At 53.1% G+C, this 23,472-nt stretch overlaps 3 protein-coding genes across 10 annotated transcripts in view; 1 reads left to right on the plus strand and 2 right to left on the minus strand.

The window, feature by feature from the left end:
- Position 1: 1 nt before the first annotated feature.
- PLA2G6 (phospholipase A2 group VI) lies at positions 2 to 15,497 on the minus strand. Of its 3 annotated transcripts, XM_032106760.1 has the most exons (16): positions 15,108 to 15,497; positions 14,444 to 14,659; positions 13,006 to 13,186; positions 11,653 to 11,840; positions 10,388 to 10,484; positions 9,246 to 9,428; positions 8,945 to 9,053; positions 8,197 to 8,349; positions 6,577 to 6,667; positions 5,683 to 5,846; positions 5,004 to 5,154; positions 4,689 to 4,825; positions 3,908 to 4,062; positions 3,010 to 3,177; positions 1,820 to 1,893; positions 2 to 1,271 (listed from the first exon to the last, which is right to left on the minus strand). In XM_032106760.1, the coding sequence occupies exons 1-16, from the start codon at positions 15,314 to 15,316 to the stop codon at positions 1,130 to 1,132; spliced, it is 2,418 nt and encodes an 805-aa protein (XP_031962651.1). In that variant the 5' UTR covers positions 15,317 to 15,497; the 3' UTR covers positions 2 to 1,129. The 3 variants fall into 3 exon arrangements, with proteins under 3 accessions (XP_031962651.1, XP_031962652.1, XP_031962653.1); XM_032106761.1 differs by lacking the exon at positions 8,197 to 8,349; XM_032106762.1 differs by lacking the exons at positions 14,444 to 14,659; positions 15,108 to 15,497 and adding an exon at positions 13,274 to 13,396.
- Positions 15,498 to 15,702: 205 nt separating this feature from the next.
- Positions 15,703 to 19,288, plus strand: MAFF (MAF bZIP transcription factor F). Of its 5 annotated transcripts, none has more exons than XM_032106772.1 (3): positions 15,703 to 15,850; positions 17,150 to 17,206; positions 17,288 to 19,288. In XM_032106772.1, the coding sequence occupies exons 2-3, from the start codon at positions 17,171 to 17,173 to the stop codon at positions 17,699 to 17,701; spliced, it is 450 nt and encodes a 149-aa protein (XP_031962663.1). In that variant the 5' UTR covers positions 15,703 to 15,850; positions 17,150 to 17,170; the 3' UTR covers positions 17,702 to 19,288. The 5 variants fall into 5 exon arrangements, with proteins under 5 accessions (XP_031962663.1, XP_031962664.1, XP_031962661.1 ...); XM_032106773.1 differs by having other exon boundaries at positions 17,153 to 17,206; XM_032106770.1 differs by lacking the exon at positions 15,703 to 15,850 and adding an exon at positions 15,965 to 16,083.
- A 965-nt stretch (positions 19,289 to 20,253) lies between these two features.
- The window catches only part of TMEM184B (transmembrane protein 184B), a 30,443-nt gene continuing 27,224 nt past the window's right edge, over positions 20,254 to 23,472 (minus strand). For both annotated transcript variants that reach the window (XM_032106765.1, XM_032106764.1), the window contains one exon: positions 20,254 to 23,395. In XM_032106765.1, coding sequence (XP_031962656.1) covers positions 23,154 to 23,395 — 242 coding nt within the window. In that variant the 3' untranslated portion in view covers positions 20,254 to 23,153. The remainder of the gene's footprint in view (positions 23,396 to 23,472) is intronic.

Here is a 23,472-nt window from a genome sequence, read left to right on the forward strand (position 1 = left end):
ATTGGAACCAAATGCAAATCCCTCTTTATTTTAGGACATATTAGTTTCTCACAGAAACAGGCAGCAGCAGTTCATTCACTCAAAAGAAAATGATTAAAAATTCAGTTTTCCAGGTTACTCCTCAAAACCCCTCCAAATAGATACATAAATTATTTATAAATATGCAAAAATTACTGCAGAAACACTGAGTGGTGCAGCAATCACAGTAGAATTTCCACTCATAAGAAAAAAGTAGATCCAAATTGTCACAGGGCTGGCTTCTTTGGCGGGAACCGATCTCAGAGCATTTCAGTTTCATTTTAAATAATTTTAGAATAAAGAGAAATGAGCTCTCTATGAGGCCAAGGCTCTTGTCCCTTCCACTGAGCTTGCTGTGAGTAAAGACAGGCTTTCACATCTCAGCCCCTGAGCAAGGTGTAGCACAGCAAATCAGTGGCACAATGAAGTCCTGGGTGGGGGAGTCTCTCCCTCCCCAGGCACAGTCAGTACTGTGTTGCCAGCCCATCTCAGAGGGGAAAGGAGAAGCTGCTGCAGAAGACAACTGTCTCAGGAAAGGCTTGCCCTTCTCCCAAGGCCAGTAGCAACATTCTGCATCATACCTACTGCAAAAAGTTGCAGCATTTCTGCTCCCCTTCAAACTGGGTGTTGAGGGAAAAATAATTCCTTTTTCCCATACTATACACTCTGAAATACCTTGGCCCCAGTGGGCCAAGAAATTCCTGAAGCTTTATCAGGCCTAGGCCTGTTCTGTGACATGGGAAGGTGCACGGTGCTTTGTCAGTGGAGGTACTGCACAGACAAGAGACATCCCAGCTGCTACAGCTCAAGACAAGTAGGTGAGGGCTCTGGATTCTGGGTCAGAGAGCAGTGCAGCAAAACCAAGCAGGGCAGTGGAGATGGGGTTACAGCACAAAGATAACTGTCAGCATTTTACAGCTATCATACATGTCATACATACTGTGTCTGGGAATACATGTGTATGTGCACTGCTGTCTATTAAATATTAATTCCTCTTGAGTAGTACTAATCTCTCCCCCACCTCAACACCTTGGCTCATGGGCAGATCTGAGCCATTTCAGTGTCTGCTGCTCCTTGCCTTCGGGACGCAGAACGGGCACCTCCAGGTCAGTCATCGGCAGAGATGTCGCACCAGCTGCTCCAGCTGCTCCCGCTGCTGGTAGATGTAGAGCTGGGTGTCCCAGAGAGTGTTCACCAGCACGGCGTCGTTCACCTCGTCCAGCATCACCTCCGTGTGCAGCTGAGGGCTGAGCCTAAGGGCAGCAAGACAGCATCACCAGCTGGGCACAGACACGGAGGCGACCAGGCACGAGCCTGCCAAGCAGGACACTTCCACCAAGCGGCTCCCGCTGCCGGGGTGCTCGCTGGCCCTGGATCTGCCAGGCTCGCAGAGCAGAGGCCTGCTCCCTCCTTCAAGGCCCAGCCACACTCAAGGTGGAGCCACAGTGAAGCAACCGCAGCACATGAGGGACATGTGCTAAACACAAGCACGTATGACAAGTGTAAAACAGGCTGTGAGAGGCGGAACAGGGCAGGATGCACGTCCCAAAGCACCGTGCAAGACAACACCCCCAAGCCTCCCCTAACTGGCCCAGGCCAGGCGTGCTGGGTGCCTCAGCTCATGTGGAGGGCCAAGACATGCTCCATCACGTCACTGAGGCATGTGCAGGGGGCAGGGGACAGGTCTGGGCAGGCGTGCCACTGGAGGGGATGCCATTTGGGATGACGCACGCCACAGCCAGGTCCGAAGCGAGAGGGATAAAAATAGGTCTGTGCAAGTGAGCGGAAAGGAAGCTCCTACCGGAAATACCGCACATCCGTCATCTCACACCAGGCCCTGGCACGATCCACAGCTGGGCCATCTGCGTCAGTGCACTGCAGGAGAAACAGGCCCGCAGTTACAGCCTGGCTGCTCTTCCCCTGCCTACAAGAGGCTTCCCTGGCACCACGTCCAACTGCACAAGGCGCAGAGCGAGAGCAAAAAACAGGAGCAAGTGCATCCTGGATGGCACTGCTCGCCACCAAGAGTGGGATGGCTTTTCTTTTTCTTTTCTAACATAAGAACAGTGCTCCTGATGCTTGGGACACAAGAATTGCACCCTACAAACCCTTCATATGTCACAGCACCGAGTGGATTGCCTCAAGGAAACTCCCAGGATGACCTTAATGACAGTCTCCTTGGGATTTCATCTGTATCTGTTCTGTCCAAGCCCTGTACAGCAGAGCCTGTGATTACTGCAGGCTTACTGGGCTATCCTGGGACAGCTTCCCTGGGAGCCCTGAGGTAAAAGACAGGGAAAGCAGAGGGACTCTGGGCATTTTCTCACTTCAGGAATCTAAAAAGGAGATAAAGCAACAGAATTAAGATCATAGTCAGAACTCCAGTTCTGATCTTTCTAGCTTTCATCTATTTAGAGTGTTTTCATGCACAACATTTAACGATGATCTTCCTGAAGCACACAAGTGCATATACCAACTACACACTCCTAACCACAACTTGCAACTACTGGTTTTTATTAGTGACTCTCCCACTTCTTTAGTATTTACTGATTCCCCCAGTGGGGAAAACAAAGCTTTTCTAAAAAAAAAAAAAAAAAAAAAATTGCTGTTTTCTGAGGCATGTTTTTTTTCCCCCAGGTTGCTCAGATGATAAGCAATGCTTCCGGGAAAGATATGAGTTTCACAAACTCACACCTGAAAATGTTTCTAAGAGTCACTTGACCACCATCCTGTCCTTAGCTCCTTTCAGCTGCAAGAATATCCCTTGGGGATGAGTGTCCTTTGGGGCACTTGAAACCCCGAAGAATCAGACAGGTCTTCAGGCCTGCTGTGCTCCTGCAATTCTTACATTACCCACTACATCCATGTCAGAGCAGTTCCAAGGAAATAGAATTTACTTCCAAAAGGAGGAAGCTGGAACCTGGAAACCTTTTCTCCCTCCATGCAAGCAACCCCAGGGGTCTTTCGCCATCCCCTCCTCCCAGTACTCACACAATCCACCACCATCTTGCCAAGCTCCCTGGCCCCAAAGACGGTCTTTGCCAACTCCCAAGGGTTTGAGGGGCGGAAAACATCCACAGAGCTCACTGGGACCTGAGGAGGCTTCCCTGTCCCCAGGGAGACCACCAATCCCAATTTTCTTACTTCATGCTTCTGACCCTGAGGACAAAGAAAAGATCTGTTTGCAAGGACCAACAATGAAAGTGGAGCATGTCTTTAACAGCAGCTTCCTGGGGAAGCTCTGAAAGCCAAGGCAAAAGGCTCAGCAGCCTTTCCTTCCCCCATCCTCCCCCAAGTACAGCCTGGTGAGACAGCTGTAACCCACAGGACTTCAACAGTTGCACTGTTCTGTCCCCTCTCCCCTGACCACACCTGAACCCATGGGATTCCCCCGGAGATGAGTCCTAGGACCAGATGAAACAGCCCAACTCTTCAGTCTTTTGGCAACACACCTCCCCTTTCAGCTACAGGGAGCAATAGCTGCCACTGGTTATTCATCTTTTTGAAGAACTTGCCACACCACAGAAGGCATTCACTCCTCAGCCTTGCAGAGTACTCTACCCCTTGTCTTCTCCATTTATTTTTGGGCAGAAAAAGGTCCTGCAGACCCATGTCAAGGGCCACATAAAACCATCAACTGAATCATCCTTGTTCAAAGCAGCAAGGAGAGGCTGATGATACTGTCTCCCCCTCTCACACCCTTGTCGGAAGAGGCATCTCACCTCCCAGCCACTATTCCCAACACATATCCCCCTCCATACACTCCCTTTTAGGGCACTGCACCTCTAACCAGTTTATCCACTAAGATGCATCCACTCTCAAACCCTCTTCCTCTTCAAGAGGGGGCCAAAAAATTCCAGTAACCAGTCAAGACTAGGATTTGCCTCACCTTTTTGATCAGTGTCTTGTTGTACTCATGGATCTCTGCCATGGCATCAAGGGTGGGGTTGTTGGCCAGCAGCCCTCCATCCAGGAAGCGGCCGATGGGCCGGAAATAAGTGGGAGCCGCACCGCTGCAGCGGGCAGCACGCCACACGAGCTGCTCTGCAGGGACAGAGAGCAAAAGGCCTCTTGCAGCAACTCTGCTGTGCACAAAAAGTACCCCAGCTCCACCAACGCAAATCAGGATGGCTTGCCATCCCAGGAAACCCTGCCCTACATGGTTGCGCCTCTTTCTCCCAACAGCAGGGCTTCTGCTTGGATGCACAGGATGACTCTGTGGGGCTTTAAAAGATGTTCTCACCACTTTTTACATATCCTGGGTCAAATTCACTCTCTATCCATTTCCTTGCTGCTATTTTGATATTGACCCAGTTGTTTATGTGTGCCAGACAAGGCAGCATGCTGGAGGGGGCTGCACACCTCGGTTATGTGGCTTTTCCATGTTTTTCTGTGAGAGCCCAGGGAAAGGTACTGACTGTATGCAGGACTCCTCCAGCAGACCCCTTCCTCATGAACCTCACCAGCCAGCCCCTGTTCCTGGTACAAGAGAAGCCAAGGGCAAAGGAGATAGGAGAAATAGGAACCATCACTAGGACCTAGTTACAAGTCAAGACCAGGGCTGAGCCATTGCTGGGACACGCTGATTTTCAGAGCAATAGGAGGAAGAATACGAAATCTGTCTCTGAGGGATGAAACCTCCTCAAACAACCAGCTGGACTTCCATTTACCTTCTGGCCGAGTGAGTGGTTGGAAAGATGCACTTGTCATGTATTCAGTGGAGCGTTTTGTCTCTGGTACAGGGTAATTCCGGAAAAGGTGGAGCTCAGCTGGCTGTCGGTCACACAATGTCCCTGTCACCATAACCCTGGGGAAGCAGACATGAGAGAATAAGAGTAAAATGGAAAAAAACCCTTATGGTTTCAAAAGCCTGCACATCACACTCCCCCAGATCTGCTCTAAGGAGAGGCTGAGCATCCCTGCTGAGACAGGTCTAGAGCACGTGTGGGACAGCATCAACCAGCACAGCCCAAGGCGGGACTTACTTGGGTTTTCGGACATCTGTCATTTTGGTGTTTTCCCCAAATTCCTTCTTCAAGAACTCATCCAGGGGCTCCGACTCGTAGGGCCGAGACCCCCGGAACACCATGTCCTTCATGCGGAAGTACAGGCAGCGCATGTAGTCCATGGACTTTCCTGAGGCGGGCAACAGTGTTGGCAGGAGCAGGGGGTGGGAGGAAAGGCACACAGAACAAACAGCACAAGAACAAATCAGTGCAAGGACTTCCCAGGACAAGTGGGAGATGGGAGGCATCACTCCCAATCCAATCCCCTTCCTAAGCTGCCTGTCATCTGCTTGGTTCTCAGCAGCATGACTGGGAAGGATTACAGAGGAAGAGCAAGCTTGGAGCAGCTTCCCGTTACCAGAATGTATCAACCACCTTGCTCTACAGCCTCTGTGGAGAGCACAGGAAGAACAGAACATTGAACTCTGCCATCATGCACTCCCCGAAATCCAGAAAGCTGCTCAAAGCCAGCTGACGTGAGAAGTAAGCGCAAAGCCAGGTCTAGGCTTTCCTTTACTAAGGAACATCCCTTCCCTCCTCTGGCAGGCAGAAAAATATCTCAGTTGGGACTCAGAGAAGCGGCTCCCACCACACATCTGCTCCCCCAAGAGGAACACTCGGGCCCACCGGAGCAAGAAGGGACCCATTATGTCCTTACCATGTACAATAGCCAGTGCCAAGATCCCTCCAGTGCTGGTCCCTGCGATCCAGTCAAAAATCTCACGAATGGGACGGCCCGCGGCCTTTTCAATAGCCAGGAGAAGCTGGATGAGCACAAGGCCCCGGATGCCCCCTCCATCCAAGCACAGGAGCCGGTCCTGACTGGAGAGAGACGCACACAGATGACTGGGAGCCGTGGGACAGATTACAAATCACAGAACACTCCATGGGAACATGGCCCTGGGGACAGGAAGCTATGCCAGTAAGTAGATTGCTGCAGACAGTGTAATCAGTGAATAAATAAATCCAGAAGTGCCTTCTCAGGTGCAAGTAAGACATGTCCAATAAGCCTTGTCAGAGCTGGTGCAACATCCTTTGCTCTTGCATAGCCATCTCTAACCTTTACACCAGAGAGAGAGTCCCCAGTCCCTTACTACACAGTAATGGGTGTTGTGTCATAAATAAAAAAGCAGACAGACCTAAATCCTGCCAGCAGCACCTCAGTGCCAACTCCTCCTCCACTCCACAGCAAGGTGCAGGCACTGCCAAGACAGCGCAGAGGAGCTGAGTGAATGAACATCAGGGCAGTGTGTGGAGACAGGGAAATCACAAAGCCAAAACAGTGTTGGATGCCCAGTGGCACAGGAGAAGGACAGAGCAGGGTTTCACCTTCTGATCTCAGGCTATACTGCAGCTCCAGACAGGACAGGCAGGGATCATTTATGGAAACAGAGACTTCTTAAAAGACGCTGGCAAAAACTGCAATGTTGATGGGCATGAAATAATGTCAGCTCTGAGGATGCCATCCCCATGGGTGCAGGAGGGAGAATTCACACATGGATTTCACCTTCAAGTTGCACAGCAGCCTGGACAGAAGCTGTTCCTCACTTACTTTCTTCTAGCCTCAATGGGCGTGTCCACAACATCTGGTGCCTTCAGAAACTGTCCAAGCGTTGTGGAAATATACAGAAGGTCCTTGTACCCTAGAGGGCCATGAACATGCAAAATGAAAAAAAAAAAAAAAATTAGAGATCACCAGTGTGATAACCAATAAACATAATAAACACAGAGAGAATATACAACTCCCTTCCCCATCGAAAAAAGGTCCTTGCAGGAGACACAAGCCATCTTACCCACAGCCAACAGGTACCCCCCAAATTTAACTCCACACCAAGGGACAGCAACACCATCCTTTAGAGTGGGCAGCTGGAGATGCACCAGAAAAGACAGGATCTGGAGAAGCAGATGATGTGCATGGAGGGTGAGAGAAGGCAGAGCCCAGCAGCGTGCCCACTACACAGTTTACTGCAAGCTGTTAAGATAAAACCTAAATCTACTCCTCAAAGTAGCCTAGGCAGAAAAGCTGTGAGGACAGGGTGACTTGTCATTACCCCTCAGCTGGCGTTCACCCAGGCCACCCTGGGTGCGGGGCACCAATCCAGGCTAGGTCAGAAGCCAGCCTGCGAAACCAAAAGAAGAAAGAACAGGGGGAGAGAAGTTACATACTCCTGCCAGCACCCAGGCCAGAAGGTGGCTGTGGACAACAATGAATGCAATGAGGAGTTTCTTCAAGGGCTAGAGTCCATGATAAAAAAAGGTTTTGCTCTGTCAGCGCATCAGAGCTGAAACTGGGCATGGGTTGCCTTCACCAGGGTACAGTGAAAAGAAAGTCCTGGTGTCAGCAGCCAGTGAGATTTGTGGTGACACAGACACACATTCCATGATTGTCCTGTAGCCCCACAGGAGAGCCTTTGCAACGAATACCTCCAGCCTGAGATGGGAAGTGGTCCACAAGCAGATGTTAGCTGCTTGCATGCTTTTCTCATGACCCTCCAAGTCAACTCCCCCACTGCCTAGTCCACAACCCCTCTTGTTGCCTCTGCCTCAGCTCTGGAGCTCCCTAAAGACAGAAAGCCCCTCACTTACAACAGATCCATGTACTTATTCACACAGTCAGGACAGCATAGACCACAAGATTCAACACAATCATATGTCCCAAGGTAGGCTTTTCCTATGCGTAACAAACCCAGTGATCAAGGTTGCTTACCCTCAGGCTTCACCCTTTCCCTCTCTCAGCTGCTGGCCTCCAGGATCTGAATAAGTGACGCTTCTAAATCTCCTTGTGCCCAACACAACACTGGGAGGTCCTCAAGGCAGACCAGCAAGCACCTTCCCTTCTATACATGACCCAGTGCATAAAGTACATGCAGGTAACTAGGTGCCCCCTCTTCCAGAGAGCTGAGGCAATCAGTCTTTCTTTTTACAGAGCTATATTGTGTCAGGTCTATAAAACAAATGTTTTGAGAACAAGAGTTTAGAACACACGTAACAGGAAAAGCAGAGAAGAGAGATAAGATCCTGCAAAAGGTGAATGAGGACAGAGCCACCACAGAGTCACCAGAAGCGAGAGCTTTGACAGTTCCCAGGGCACAGCCCGTCTGAAGAAGAGGTCTGAGACAGCACTGTGAAGCAAGAAGGGAGAAGAGCGAGGGAGGGCCAGGGAAGGCGTTACCTAAGCTGTTGAGGTTGCTCCGCGAGGAAGGTTGGCCTTCCAGGAAGGAGGCGGCAGATGGTGCCAGGCTTGGGGAGTCAGGGTTGGGTGGTGGGTGGCAGCGTTCGGTCCCTACAGTTTGCAGCAGGTCTAAGAGCACTTTCCGGTTCGCACCTTAGGTGACGAAGGGGGAGTTACAGATCAGAAAGAGAATCAGTGCACGCGCACACCACGGGAGAACGTGCTCCACTGAGTTCACAGCGGGCTAGACCCTCACAAAGCCTCTGGGATGACCTGGGGAAGGGCAAAACACGTCCCAGGTATCTCTCCCCAAACACCAGGCAGCAGGACTTGTACACAGCAGGAGTATCCACTGCTGTGCAGCTTCGAGGGTGTGTGCCACACACTTCTTGCCCTGGAGAACTGCCTGTGTCTGCCTGCGCCTGGGTGGTTCAGCAGTGCTACATCATCTTGTTGTGAGCCTGCAGTGCCTGACATAGTGACCTGAAAAAGGGGGAGGGCGTGCCAGCTTTTCCTCTTGCATCTCTGTGTCACAGAAGAGAAATTCATCAAGGGCTATTAATACAAAGCCTATGCTGCTAGCAAAATAAGTGCCTACTATGTGAGCAACTAGAAGCTGGGAAAGCATGTTGGAGAAGCATCACCTATGCATGGCATGTTTTCACCTCTCCCCAAGACACTGTTTTGGCCCCCAAGGGGAGACAGGATGCTGGGCTCATCCTGTAAGGCTGCTGACATGCTCCCTCACCTTTGCTGCTCCTGGCTGCCAACAGCCCTGGTGTCTCCCCGAAATCATTGGGGATTTCAACATCTCCTCCAAACACGATGATTGCTTTGATCATATCCAGGTGGTCATGCTAGGGAACAAAAGAAAGCTCAGTCAAGAGCCACTTACATGATTTCTCATTCCTTCCTTCCCCTTTTCATCAGCCAAAGCATCCACAAGGGAACACCACTTGAAATAGCCAGAATTTCAAAGGACTCCGTCCCTGTCTCAACTCTTCAAGAAAATCGCCCCTCCTTCCCAGCAGCCTCTGCAGAACACTCACCTTCATGGCCAGGTGCAGCGGGGTGTTGCCATCGTGTCCCCGGGCGTTGGTGTGGGCGCCGTGTGTCAGCAGGACCATGGCGCAGTCCAGGCGGCCCCTCTGCACCGCAATGTGCAGAGCCATGTCAGCCGTGCGGCTGCTCGCGTTCACCTCGGAGCCGTACTCCAGCAGCAGCCGTGTCATCTGCGCCCGAGTGAGCAGAGATCAAGAAGAGAGAAAGCAGTCGTGAGGACAAACAGCTGGGCACTCACACCATGCAGGTCTCAAGGCAAGCAAAGCGCAGGAAGAGGAGGGACACTTAGCCTGGATACAGCTGGCTGGCAGATGCCAGCTGAATTGTTCCAAGCACTGGGGCTTCTCTGTCTTTTCCCACAGAACTAGTTGGGGGCTGCACAGTCTGGCTAGAGCTTCTGGATGCTTTGGGGTTCACACAAACTATGATGACTGGCTCAGATCAATGGAGAAAAAAACAGCTCCTACTCAGGCCAGGATCCTTGGAGACTGAAAGGAAAACTTCTGCCTTCTGAGCTTCTCTTTATAAGCCAAGCAAATTTAAGTCTGCTCTGAAACTCCACAGGACACTTCTGAGAGTAAGGAATACTGCAGGAAGGGAAAAGAGCCCTGCTACAGCAATGCCCTCTGCTTGCAACAAGTATCATTCAGGTGCTCCAGCATAGCATATCACCATCCTGCCCGGGTCTGGCAGGACATGGACTTTCACCCACGTGCCACCACTCCGTGCCTACCTCATGCTTCCCCTGCAGTTTCTAAGGCATCGCTCTGTTTGCTCCCAGGAAACTGGCAGGTAATGAGAAGAGAGCTCCCTCCAGGGCCAACGGGAGGGACAGTGCTGCAATTTCCCCAACAAAAGGGAAAAGGGACAAGCTGGCAGTTTCACAGCCATGGATGAAACACTAGGGATGAGCCCACCAGTTTATTTCACTGCAAGGCTCCCCTGCTCTATTCCCTGTGGCAAACAGCACTGACTGGCACAAAGAGAATCAAACACTGGGCTGCTGGCTGGGCTCTGACACTCCCAGGGCTCTGCACGTGCACTTGGAAAGGGACAGGTCAGCCACAGGAGGAATTAACTGGGTGCTGGGGAGCAGCACAGGCCCTCCCCATGGACTGGCTCCATCTACCTCTGCCTTCTTCGCCCAGTGCAGTGGAGTGGCTTCATAGCGTGGGTCCTTGGAGCAAACCTGGCTGGCATCTGCTTCGAGGATGGCCTGGGCACACCTGGGAAAGACAGTGAGATGACAGGATGGATGGCTGCTGTCTTGGCTCAAGACCTCCACTCACATCACCACCTGCCTTCTGCCCAGAGGAAAACCAGGAAACCCTGCAGCAGCAGCAGGGTCTCTGCAACACCTGCAAGTTCCTCAGCTGCACTTTTGTTTTGCTCTTCACAGAAATCATGGGCACAACAGGAAGCATACAAGCCAAACAGTGTTGGGAGCAGGAGAACCTCTTCCCAATTACAAGTTGTGGAGCAGCATCTGAGTGCTTCTCTAATACAGAAATATGGCATTTCTGGAAACTCTCCAAACCTGAGAAGCAAAATTCTTCTCTCTTTCCACGGAAACATGGGCACAGAACTATAATAGTCAAATACTTGCTGAAATTAAGAATCTATGTACTTCCCTATGAATGAAAAACCACACCTGTGGTGAACAGACCAGTATCTGATGCCTAGAAAACAGGGTAAGCAGACTTATGAAATAAGCATGCCCTCTCCACTACCAGCAAACAAACCCTGCACAAGAGATGGAGCCCCAGCGCAACCTCAGTGACCTATGCCCATTTTGGACTTGTGAATGTGTCTCTAATGTTGGGAAGTACTTTTCAAAATGCTTAAAAATCAGCTACCAGCAGCTAGTGTTGCCTTGAAAGCCCTGTTTGTAGAGTTTGGACACTGTGAACATTAAGTATTACAAAGCATATACAAAGGGCATTGAATTTCTCCAAAGAAAGCAGGGAGTAAATATTGTGCCTCTTTTGATTCAGTTCCAGAGTGTGTTATTAAGAGTCAAGAGTATCTCTGCCCTACAGGAGATAGGGAAAACTAGGCTTTGAAATGAAAGCTTATTAGGATCAGAGCACTCAGAGGTACAGCAATTAATACTAAGCATCAGTCAATCATCTTCCAACAGCTTGTTCTGAGAAAATGTATTTCACAAATACATCTTTTTAAATCTGTGCCTTTCTCCCGATGTCTGATACTGAATAATGTAATAATTCAAGGAAAAAAAGGTTTTATTCTGAAAGCATTTCTTTCTTTCCCATACCAGCACTTCCCTGTTCTTCTGCCAATGACTACACATGAGACCTGTCCTACTGAGCACAGCCCTGGGCAATGGCTGAGCAAGCACACGGGTCCCCAGACTGGAGGGCAGACTACACCTACCCCTTCTGAGAGAACTTCAGTGCTGTGTGGATGGGGTAGCCCAGCGTGCCCACGACGCTGCAGCTGGCACGGCACTTCAGCAGGGACCGAACCATGTCCTCCTTGCCCAGCTGGCACGCGAGGTGCAGAGCTGTCAGCCCATCATTGCTCAGGTGATCCAAGCCAGTAGTTGGGGTTTTGCCCAGGAGCTGGAAGGAGGAGAAAGTAGATAAATAAATAGACAGACAAACATGGAAGAGCATCATCTCTCTTCCTGAGCTCTGAGGACACACTCTGGAGCACTGGACCCCTCACAATGCTACAGCCTATCCTCTCCATCCCTGCTCCCTGTAAACTGTAGATCTGTTTTGTGCTGACTGGTTTGTTGCACAAAAATACCCCACTGCCAAACTGGGGAAGCCCTGGTGCACACATGAGAAGTGGGAATTTAGGTTCTTTTCTTTGGCTTAGCAAGGAATCAATGGAGAAAAGAAACAAACACAAGACAGATCAGACAACAAGCCAAGTTGATGCCACCAGAGAAATAAAGAAGAGGATATCTTTTTAATACAAAGTTCCTAACTGCCCACTCCACAGCATGGCAAGCCCTGATCCTCATCCCTACCTCATCATGCATTAGGAAACTAACACAGACTGGTAGGCAGACGGAGAGGTGTCACAACAGGTATTGGGCAAATGTGGGGGTTGCAGCTGTGGGGAAGTCAGTCTCAGGCTCACACCAAGTCTTGGGGAGCTGACAGACCTCAGGAATCATGTGCAAGGTCACCCACACCCTCATAAACCCCATCACTCTGCCCAGCAGTTCTCAGCCATCAAGAACACCTACAACTTTGGACTGTCTCTGCCTTGAGGCTCTGATCACTGTCCCCCACACAAGGCCACTCAGTTCAAACAGCAGGTCCTGCAGCTCAGGACAGCCCAGGGCAGCTCCGAAACTGTCCTTCAGCTTGTGGGCAACATGTGATCCCCCATGGCAGTCTCAACACACACTTCCCTACAGGACCACTCTGCCCAAAACCGAATGCCCTGCCCACAGGAGAGAGGGAAGGAACAGCCATGGGCCTGAGGAAAGGCAGGGTGAAGGCCTGATGCAAATAGCAGTGAAGGAGGCTTTCTGAGGAAACTTGCTTAATGTCCATGTTCTAGTGCAGGGTGGAATCTGCACTCTGATTATGGGAAACAGCACCAGTAAAGATGGATAGAAGAGGCTGAAATCAGGCTCAAGCAAATAACTCAACAGAGGGAACTGACTTTCTCTTCCCCTATCTGCAGCTGTTTTCCCATCCCTCTCCTCACAGCACAGAGAAAACCTCTTCTGGTCCCACCTTCTCCCAGAGCAGAAGTCACTCCCACCTCAATGATCTGGGGGTTGCTCCCTCGCACAGCATAGTGGAAAACAGTCTCCCCGTTCCTGTCAGTGATGTCCACCCGCGCGTGGCACTCCAGCAGCTCCAGCAGGCACTCCATGTCCCCCTTGCGGCACGCCAGGTGCAGCGGGGTGCAGCCATCCGCGCTGTCCGTGCTGTTCACGCAGCTGCAAGAGAGGACTCGCCGTGAGGCCCAGGAATGGCCACGGGAGGAGGAGGGCAAGCAGCTGCTCCAGGAGCTGACACAGAGGTACCTTCCACATCTGCCCCATCTGGCATGAACCATGAGGTTCAGGAAAGCCCGGCCTCTTGCCAGGGAAGGAGCACAGGGAAGGGCCAGCAAGCAGCCCTGCCCCGGACTCTCTCCCTGACATGCTGCTCCTTTTTCTGCCCTCCATATGGGATCAGCTCCTTCTGCTCAAAGGAAGGCAGGAGACAGGTTACAGTCAGCAACCTGGCAATGGTGCTACCATTTGCCCCCCAGTCCCCTAACTCCTCACCAGTCTCCCCTCAGTAAACTTGTGCTGGTTTTGGCTGGGGTAGAGTTAACTGTCTTCCCAGGGGCTGGTATGGGGCTGTGTTTTGGATTTGTGCTGAACACGGAGCTGACAACACAGAGATGTTTTTGTTATTGCTGAGCAGGGCTTACCCTGAGCCAAGGCCTCTTCTGCTTTCATACTGACCCATGGGTAAGGAGACAGGGTGCAAGGGAGGTTGTGAGGAGACACTGCCAGGACAGGTGACCCCAACTGACCAAAGGGATATTCCAGACCATATGACATCATGCTTACTATATAAAACTGGGGGATGGAGGAGCGGGGGCAGACTTTTGGAGTGATGGTGTTTGTGGTTCCCAAGCCACCACAAGGAGTGATGGGGCCCTGGAGGTGCCTGTACACCTGCCTGCCCATGGGAAGCAGTGATTCAATTCCTTGTTTTACTCTGCTTGTGTGCGTGGCTTTTGCTTTCCCCTTTCATGGGGTTATCTCAACCCACAAGTTTTCTATCCTTTGCCCTTTCAATCCTTTCCCTGCTTCTGCTGGTGGGGGAGTGAGGAGTGGCTGCGTGGGGCTTGGCTGCTGGCTGGGGTTAAATTACAACAGAACTTCACTATGGAAAAAGAGCAAGGGCTTGTGGCCAAAAACTGTTTCCAGACAGTCCTACTGTACCTTCCCTCTCACAGCTTACAAAGTGCGCAACCCCCTCCAAAAAACAGCTCCACAAAGGGTTGCAATAACCTAACCAGTGTCTCTAGCAGGGCACTTCAATCGTTTATCTCAAGCACCAGAGCTCTGGGCTCTGCAGCAGCAGGTTGAAACCCACCAGGCAGCTCCCACAGCGAAGAAGGGATCCTCTAATACAGCCCAGCCTGCCCTCCCAAGCTCCTTGAGCACCGACCCCCTGGAGACCCCCCCACTCCTTGCCTCTGGATGTGGTTGTGCCGGAAGCTCTCCCGGCGGCCAAACTCCACAGCAATATGTGCAGGGGACCAGCTGGGGTAGCTGCGGAGGCAGTCGCTGAGCTGCTGGAGCTCCTCCAGGGACAAGGGCTGGCACGAGCTCTCGTAGAAAGGGCGCAGCTGCCGGGCATATTGCTCAAAGTACACCAGGGCGTCTGCTTCGTTGTCCAGCTGGAAGAGCCTGGAGAAAAGCAAGCACAGGGTTCATCCTGCTCAAAGGAATAACTCCAATCCCGTGTATCTGAAGGAAGCAGCTCTCTTCCAAACAGCAGTGCTGGGAACTTTCATTTCTTTTTCAACTAGTGTCATCCGTGTTCCAAGGGAAGCAGAGAGACTACTTCACTGGAAGTGAGCATCCCCTTTCCTGAACAATGCACGTGCACCTGTAGATGCCCTGAACTATATCACAGCTGCCTGTTGTCACAATGTTTGGACCCTGTCCCGTTTCCACGAGCTGTTTTGACGGCAACTCCTCCACCAGCCCACGCACGGGCCTTCCACCCCTCCCAGCCCACCTGCTGCTTCAACGCAGCACTCCACACCCGCGGCCTCAAGTCAGCCCCCACACCAGCAACGTGGGGTCTTTGGTTTCCCACGCCAGCAGGGACGGCGAAAGGCCTGTCACTCACCGGAACGCGACCTGCGGGCTCTGGGGATTCACCAGCAGGCAGTCCCAGGAGCGAGCGAGGCTGTTCTTGTAGAGGGCCACCCTGCCCTCCTCCCGCAGGCAAGCATGACCGGCGTACTCGGCGGCCGGCACCTCCCTCACGCGGTACGGGTTGGAGAATATCTGCGTGACGCTGCTGAAGGTGTCCAGCAGCCGCCCAAAGAACTGCATCTTCCCAGAGCCTCAGACGGCTTGTCGCGAGGGAAACGCGGCCACTGGCTCCGCCCGGCCCCAGCCCTTTCCCGCAGCTGTGTGGCCCGGAGCGCCGCCGGGTGACGCCGCGGCGCCGGCAATGGGGGCGAGGGCGGCTCCGGGGATGGCGCCGGGCAAAGCACCACGGGCCCCCAGCGCCCCCCGCGCGCCGCCGACAGCGCGCGCCGCCCGCCGCCCGCCAATCGCCGGCACCGCCCCCCGGGACGGGCCAATCAGCGGCGCCGCTTCCGGGGCGGGGCCGCGGGGGGCGGGATTAACGCCGCTCCCGCCGCCTGCCAGGGGAGCGGGCGGAAGGGCGGGAGGCGCCATCTTTGTGAGGGGCGGGGCGACGAGGATGGGGCAACCCTCCTTAAAGAGGTGGTGGCCCATTTTGGTGCGGCGTTCTGCTCCCGGCAGCGCCGTTCATCGGTCGCGCGCCATCCCTAAACTGGAGTCAGAACCAGCGCTGTTGGAGCGCGGCTGCATTCACACCGCGGTGCGCGCTGGCAGCAGGTGCGAGGGGGGCTGGCACCGTGGGGCGCTTTAAGGGCAGCGGGCGCTTTAAAGGCAGCGGCCGCCCCGCGCGGCAGCGGCGCGGGGGGGCGTGGCGAGGGTGACGTCACCTCATGACTGTGTTTTTATGAATGAAAAGAATCCGCGGGTGAGTAATCGCGGGGAGCGGGGCTGGAGGCGCCGCCCGACGCCCTGACCCGGCAGCGGCCCCGCGGGACCAGCGCAGCCGCCAGGTGAGCGCCGCCCGGAGCGGCCCCTCCGCTCCCGCCTCGCCTGCGCCCCCCGCGCGGCGGCCGCGAGAGGGGGGCGGCGGGGTCCGGCACCGGCTGGAGGCCTCTCTGCCGCCGCCGCGGGCGGGGATCGGGACCGGGACTAGGGCTGGGGCGGGGGGGCCGCCGGCCGGCCGCGCTCGGGGCCGGCCGCTCTTCCCTCCCAATTCCCGGCCACCGCCCTGGAGGGATCCGTCGCCGCTCCTCCGGCTCCGGCGGCGGCGGATCCCCGGCCCGGATTGCATCAGCTTCCAGCCACCCCGGCTCCACCTTTGCCGCCGCCCCTCTCCAGCCCCTCATTCTTCTCGGGGCGCTCTCGGCCCCGTCCCGGCCCCCCTCGTCCCTCCGAGGGCTCTCCTAACGAGAACGGGGCTCCCCGAGGTGGGGAGAGCTGCTGGGCTGCAGTGTGGGGTGCCGGACCCCTCCTCACTCTCCGAACCCAGGGACGGGGGGGGGGACCGGCCACCGACGAGGGGCAGGCACCGCTTCCGTGACTCTCTCCCCTGGGCTGCTGAATCACGGGGCGCCGCGACCCTTCGCCCCCGGAGCCTGGGGACACCCAACCCTTGCGCGGCACCCGTGGTGCTCTCCCGGGCGGTGGGGCGGCACCTCCGCACGGGTCCCGGCCGGGTGACTTCGCCACGCTGTCACTCCGTGGGGCTACTGCTTTTACTTTCCCTTCAGCCTCGGGCGGATCTCGCCTGTGTTTCCTCCCCGCGGGGAAGGCTTGGCTTCCCAGCAGGCGGCTGGGGCATTTCGGGTCCCGTGGGCAGAGCAGCATCCCAACCGTCTCGTGATGGGATGAAGGAGGGCGGGAGGTCCATCCTTGCCCCATTACTATTATTCCTTGCACTCGTCATTGCTATTAATATTATTACTATGTACTTTTTTAAAAGGAGTGGGATGAGTCATTCGGCCCGGGGTGGGGGGGATGTGGGCAGCAGGCAGGGGACCAGCAGGGCCGGTGTCCTCTGTTCTGAGGTGAGGGACACGGGGCTGGCAGTAACCGGCTTTTCTCCTGGCTGCTCAGCAGGGCCAGAGTGAGGAAAGGATGGCTGCGGACGGGCTCTCCAGCAAGGCATTGAAGGTGAGCACCAGTGGGAACAGGGACGTGGGAGGCAGGGGGCTGGTTTTGGGGGTCTCAGGCAAGCACGCCTCTCTCCGGCAGGTGAAGCGGGAGCTGGGGGAGAACACTCCACTGCTGTCGGATGAGGAGCTGATGGGGCTGTCAGTGCGGGAACTCAACCACCACCTGCGGGGCCTCTCCAAGGAGGAGGTGGCGAGGCTGAAGCAGCGTCGTCGGACGCTGAAGAACCGGGGTTATGCTGCCAGCTGCCGGGTGAAGCGCGTCTGCCAGAAGGAAGAGCTGCAAAAGCAGAAGATGGAGCTGGAGTGGGAGGTGGACAAGCTGGCCCGGGAGAACGCTGCCATGCGCCTGGAGCTTGACACCCTCCGTGGCAAGTACGAGGCCCTGCAGGGCTTCGCCCGCACTGTGGCCACTCATGGGCACCCTGCCAAGGTGGCTACCGCCAGTGTCATCACCATCGTCAAGTCCGGCACCAACCAGGCCGCCTACTCCTAGTGCTGGCCTCCGTCCTCCGGCAGGACACAGTCCTCCCCGGGGCACCTTCCCCATGAATTGCCTCCCAGCCCTTCCCCAGCCTCCTCCCTGTCAGGACCTGTGCCCAAAATCCCCCTTCTCCCATCCCTTGAACTCCAGCTCCCCCAGACAGGGAGGGCTGCTGCTATGTGGGTGCTGGGGTGGAGGACAGGACCTCACTGGTGGCCCCCACAGCCCCCTCCCCTCTTGGGTGTGCAGACAGGAGAGAGCAAACCCACACAGGCAGCAGTGGGGAAGCATCCCACAGCTCCAAGCTGGTAGGAAAATGCCAGGTGCCTCTCTTCTGTGAGAGGGCATGGGAGAGCTGAATGTGGGCCAGGCAGTCCCAGGAGCATGTACGAGAGGGAAAAGAGGAGAGAGAGGTTTTGCAGTGTAGTGGAAGAAGGCATGATAGAAGGGTATCAGCGTTGGGCACACAGCCTGGACCACAGCTGTAGCAGGGGGGCAGATGGCAGCATGTCTGAAATCTCTGAGGATGCGGATGGCAAGGGAAGGTTGGCAGGTCAGAGGGGGAGATAAAGTGGCTGCAGGTTGATGCCTGGTAAGGGTGAATGGAATGGGAAAGCACTGTGGCAGCTTGTGGTGCTGGGGGACCCCAGAGGTGACAGTGACTGGGCAGGGGAGAGCTGGGGGACGTGAGTGGGTCAGCCCAGGCTGTTGTCCACAAAGGGGAGAAGCAGTGGTGCTGTTTTATCTTTTTCTATCACGCACATCCTTCACGCCTCTTCCTGCTGACGGGACACTCAGCTTGGCCGGGTGTCTGAAATCCAGCAGCACCGGCAGGAAGGAAGCGGAGGCAGCTGGAGCAGAGATAAACACTGTTTTGCTCAGCACAGGCCAGCTTGTATGGCCCCACCACCTACAAAGCCCATGGAAAGGTGCTCCTGGCCCTCGAGAGTCAGAGATGCGGAGGCAGAGAGAGGGGTGGAGGTGCAGGAGGTGGGAAGTAGGGATGGAGAGCATCCCTGCTCCTGGGAGCTGCCTGGCAGGGAGGTAGGCTCCTCCCTTTGGTTTTCCTCCAGCTTGGACACTGGTGTGGGACAACCGGCTCTCAAGCAGGCTGAAAGACTGGAGAAGAGCTGGGTTCGCTAAATACAGGCAGCACAGGGGAGGTAGCAGGAGGCAGACCCAGCTCGGGAGCTGCTGCTGCAGATGATTCCCCTGCCCCTCTGTTCTGCCCCTGCCTGGGTATTGCCACGCCAGCCACCCTCAGCTGCGGCCTCCATTCTTCCCTGTAGAGGTGCCTGCCACTCCTGGATGGGGCACTATGGTTGGTATCCCCCACCCCAACTCCTCTTGGGTTTATTTATTGCACGAACATAAGTTATTTTCACGTCCTCTTTGCCATTCCGCCTCTCGGCACAGCCAGGATGTTGGTACAGAGCCGTACTTTATATTTTATATATGCAAATCACATTTTATCTTATACTTATATAGAGCAAAAAAAAAACTTATTTATTTTCTGACTTACAGTATGTGTCCTACCCGACTCCTCTGTATTTTGTAGACTTTACAAATAAAGCAAGTTTTTTTTTTTTTTTCCACAAACATAGAGAGTGTGTTTGGTCATTCTTGAACTTGGGACAGAGCTGTGTCTGAGTGAGACCAGATTTGCAGGCTCTCTCTAGCTTTGCTGCAAGACACGCTCAAGAATGCACCCAAAAAAGATGGGATGGGGGATAGCTCATGGCTTTTTAAGACAAAAACAGATTTATAGTCTCTGAGAGAAAAGGCCTAAAAAAGCATGCTTAATGCTGAATACCACCCCCCCCCCCAAAGCACTTGCTTTCAGGAGCAGTTCAGCTGTGCTGAATCAGCTTTTCCTGGGAAAGATAATGCTTTTCACTACAAAAATTGGACCAGGTGCAGAAGAGGCAGGTGCAGTCAGGGCATCTGTGCCAAAAAACTTCCCTGCTGAGTGACCTTACTGCCTTACCTGGAAACAGCAAGGAGGAAAGCAAGGAGCTTCTGCCCATGGATGGCAGGAGAAGGAGAAGAAGTGTGGCAGGGACCTTACTGGGAGATGAAGCCAGACCTCCTCCCTCTGTGGAAAAGCCACCCTTCCTCAGAGCTGAGGTAGAAGCAGTGAGCATGTTCCAAATGGCCTGGTGGGCCAGGGCCCCAGCAGTTTGCAGCACTCCGGATGGTTTGGGGGTTTGACATTCCCATTCCCTCTGCAAATGCCCCCAGCCCCAAACACTGCTCATGGAAGAAAATCCCAAAGCCACTGTTTGCTGGGGCCCCCTCTCTTCCACTGGTGTTTCACAGTGAACACCTAAGGAAGGATTGATCTCTGCTCCAGGTTTTTGACACATGGGTTTCACTCCTGCCTTGGGCCAGCAGTGGTGTCTCAGCCGAGGGTGCTGCAGTGATGCTTTTCCATCAGCTCCTACATAGATACACAGAGTTTTCCTTCTGGGAAGAGGACAAGACATCCTGACCCACCAAGCCTCAGTCCCTGCAAGGAAGAAGAACTCACAGAAGTCATCCAGACAGCACCACACAGAGCCAGCTTAAGTACAATCTATATTATCTCTATATTTTTTATTTGTCATCATATTTGCTCATTTCTGCAGAGTATAACGTCACAAAGACCAAAATAGAGAGCGGCTTGTCGCTGAGCTCACATCAGTTAAACACGATAGGTACAAAACTAGGTGACTCTGTCTTATTTATCATACTTTTTTTTCAGTCATTTATATACAAAGAACTACTCTATATGGAAAAATAATAAATCCCATGGGTATGTTACATGGTAAACAAAAAAGGAAGGAAGGAAGGAGAGCAGAAGCAGGTGAGGGAGAGCAGCTCCAAGGGTCTACTCCTGGAACCAGCACATTTCTTGGGCCCTGGGCTACCATGAGCAGATCTACAACGCCATGGATGCCTTGGCCTTCTCAGTTTCAAGCTCTGGATCTCATATTTGTTCCTCCAACACAAAGTGGCTTCAGAGCCAGTGCTTGCTCTGGCACTTGCCAGTCATGAGGGAGAGCAGGAAGCTCAGTGATGGATGATTTTGTGTGGTGTTAAAAAACATATACGCATATAAAATTATAAAGTAGGGCAGCTGGCTTGTTGGGCACTAGCTCACCAAGCTCCTCCAAAGGCAGCTGGTGCAAAAGAGTTATATTGAAACCATTACACACACGATGCTTTGAGAATATCCAGATCCTCTGTACAGCATATATATATATACACATATACATATATATATACATATATATATATATATGCAGGAGACATTTCAAAATAAGCTCTAAGAAACACTTCTCTAAGCCTGGACCACCTTCATGCTCAATGGGGCAATCACACAGATTTCAGCCACCCAAATGCAACAAGGATTGGGGGATTGGGGGCAGTCACCAAGTGATACTGGGACATCACCAAGGCCTGCAAATGCAAAGAAAGGGGAGGATGGGACCATGTCCCATGCCCCACTTTCCTAAAAGGGAAAGTAACATAAGTATTTCACATTAAAGGACTGTTAATCAAAGCCATAGAAGACAGAAGGAAAGTCCATTCAACCTTCAGTCCTGCTTTCCAGGTGGCTTATGCATGAGGAAATTTTACACCAAGGCCACACAAAGCCTGGCAGAGTGTGTTTGCATGTCTAAATAAGCAGTCACAGACTTAGGAAAATTAGTAACTAACAGCATGGCATTGCAGGATGTGTGTAAATGGGGAAATCCAGCAGCAGAGAAGCTGCCCAGCTTGGGCAGAGGTGCTGAATAAATAAGGTGCTCTTCACTCACTGTCACTTCTGAGACACTCAATGAACAAGCAGATGGATTAGGAAACAAACGGTAACATAAACTCCAGGCAGCAAACCAGACTCCAGTTCTCCTAGCAGAGCAGCAAGGAGCAATCCAGAATCACACAGGTCTGCCCTTGGCAGGGGAGGCATCAAGTGGGAGAGGAAGGGAGAAACTACAGCTGAACACAGCAGCTTGTTCCAATCTCTCATTTTTGCTTCTCACTTGCAGGTAGGAACACCTGAGCTGTAGCACTTGAGTGTGCTGCCCACTCTTCCCCTAGATAATTTTAAGCAAGCAAGAGGCATTTCCTGGTCCCTGGATAGATCTACAGAAGAATCACTTTTCTTTTGGCTCCACTAAGTACCCATGGGTTCATCCAAAACCTAACAGAAGGGGAAGCTTCTCCCACTTCCATGGATGCTGCTTCCACCCTTGATAGCACTGCAGGTGCAGCAGAGCCTGTGAAATGTGCAGCAGCAGCAGCAATTGCTGCCTGAGAAAATAAAAGGGACAAATTGACCAGCCAAGTCATGTCAGGTTTCAAGTCTGCTCCACCTTGGCCCAGAACAGCTACAAAAATAAAAAACAAAGGAGTGTGCAAGATTCCTTCCTGAATATTCCAGCCTAAGGGGAAAACTTGTGTAGCTCAGGAAAAGTCATTGATGATGAGCATGGGGAGAGCTACCTGTGAGAGACCAGGACCTGCTCTGGCAGCTACCTCTAAGAGGGACAGATGTGATGCTGGGGGATAGGAAACAAGAAGAAAAACTGGTTTTGTGTTTACATATCTTCCCTTCCCAAAGAGGGGTGAAGGGGCCAGAGCTCTTCAAACTTCCACCATCTACCATAGCCAGTCCTCAGTCTTGTTAGCAGGAGACAGATGCTCCAGGGAGGCTTCCTGCCACAGGAAGCCAGGGAGATGGGAAGCTTGGACACCTGGTGATTAAAAAACTCCACCCTTTTGAAAAAGTAATTCCATCCCCAGTGAGCTTCGACAAGGTTTTATAGCAATTGGAAATGCAGGGAGCCAAGGAACACGAAGAAAGCCCTGTCCTTTTCCCCCTCACTCACTCAAGGACTCATAACCAGGTGCTCAGGAGGGTGGGGACAGATGTTCCTTACTTAGCACTCAAGGCAATGGCTATATAGAAAGACCAGTCTCCGGTCTGGTCCTCAGGAACATTTATGGCTGCATCCCCATTCTATTTCCCAAGGATCACAGAGATAGGTGTTAGTACCAGGGAGCTGGGGGGAAAACTGTGCCTACATCAACCATTCAGGAAAAGAAATAGAAAGCAGTCAGGTTGTCCTGTTGGAAAAAAACCAAAATATTTTTGGCTACCACTCCAGGCTCCGGCCAGTCACCCTCCACACCAAGCTGGGCAGGTGTGGGAAGCCAGTGCCCCAAACCCTGGAGCTTTGCTTGAATCAGTTCTGATTGCTGCTGTAAGGAATGGGCTCGAGCATGGAGTCCTGGCCATTCCGCCACCTCCGCATTGCTCATCGTGTCCGTACCCACAAAAGCTAATGGGAAGTGCCCACTTCTGCAATCTTTACTCTCTAGGAAGTGATATGACTTGCGTGTTTCTGCATTAATAAATTATTAAAAAAAAAAAAAAAAAAAGGAAAATGACAGCCTGTGCTGGCAGTTTCCCCTCCTAGAATTCATCATCGGAGCTCAGCAAGAGGGTCTTCTCGTTGTCGCGGGCACCGGAGCAGCTGTGGGAGCGCGAGATCACGTGGCTGCCATTGCGCCAGGGGGGACCGTGCTCCAGTGTCGACTGTTGGGTGTACTGCTGGTAGGCTGGAGAGAAGTTGTGGATCGCATCTTGGACAATGTCATGGGGATTCATGGTCTCCTTGAGGCTGCTGGAGATGCTCTTCATGGGAGCACAGCGACCTGTTTGGGTAAGACAGGAAGGGACAAGTAAAGAAGACTGCTGCCTTCCCCACATCTCTTAACACGAAGGTAAGGAG

Source organism: Corvus moneduloides, chromosome 4, assembly GCF_009650955.1.
Source record: "Corvus moneduloides isolate bCorMon1 chromosome 4, bCorMon1.pri, whole genome shotgun sequence".
Lineage (NCBI taxonomy): Eukaryota > Metazoa > Chordata > Aves > Passeriformes > Corvidae > Corvus > Corvus moneduloides.

Bases quoted from the DNA above. Each gene is read 5' to 3' on its own strand.
- PLA2G6 (XM_032106760.1), bottom strand. From the start codon at position 15,316: ATGCAGTTCTTTGGGCGGCTGCTGGACACCTTCAGCAGCGTCACGCAG. The intron at 9,429-10,387 runs GTAGATGGAGCC...ACTCGGGCGCAG, and splicing joins ACTGGGCGAAGAAGGCAGAG to ATGACACGGCTGCTGCTGGA. The intron at 9,054-9,245 runs GTGAGTGTTCTG...TTTGTTCCCTAG, and splicing joins CGCTGCACCTGGCCATGAAG to CATGACCACCTGGATATGAT.
- MAFF (XM_032106772.1), top strand. From the start codon at position 17,171: ATGGCTGCGGACGGGCTCTCCAGCAAGGCATTGAAG. The intron at 17,207-17,287 runs GTGAGCACCAGT...TCTCTCCGGCAG, and splicing joins TCTCCAGCAAGGCATTGAAG to GTGAAGCGGGAGCTGGGGGA.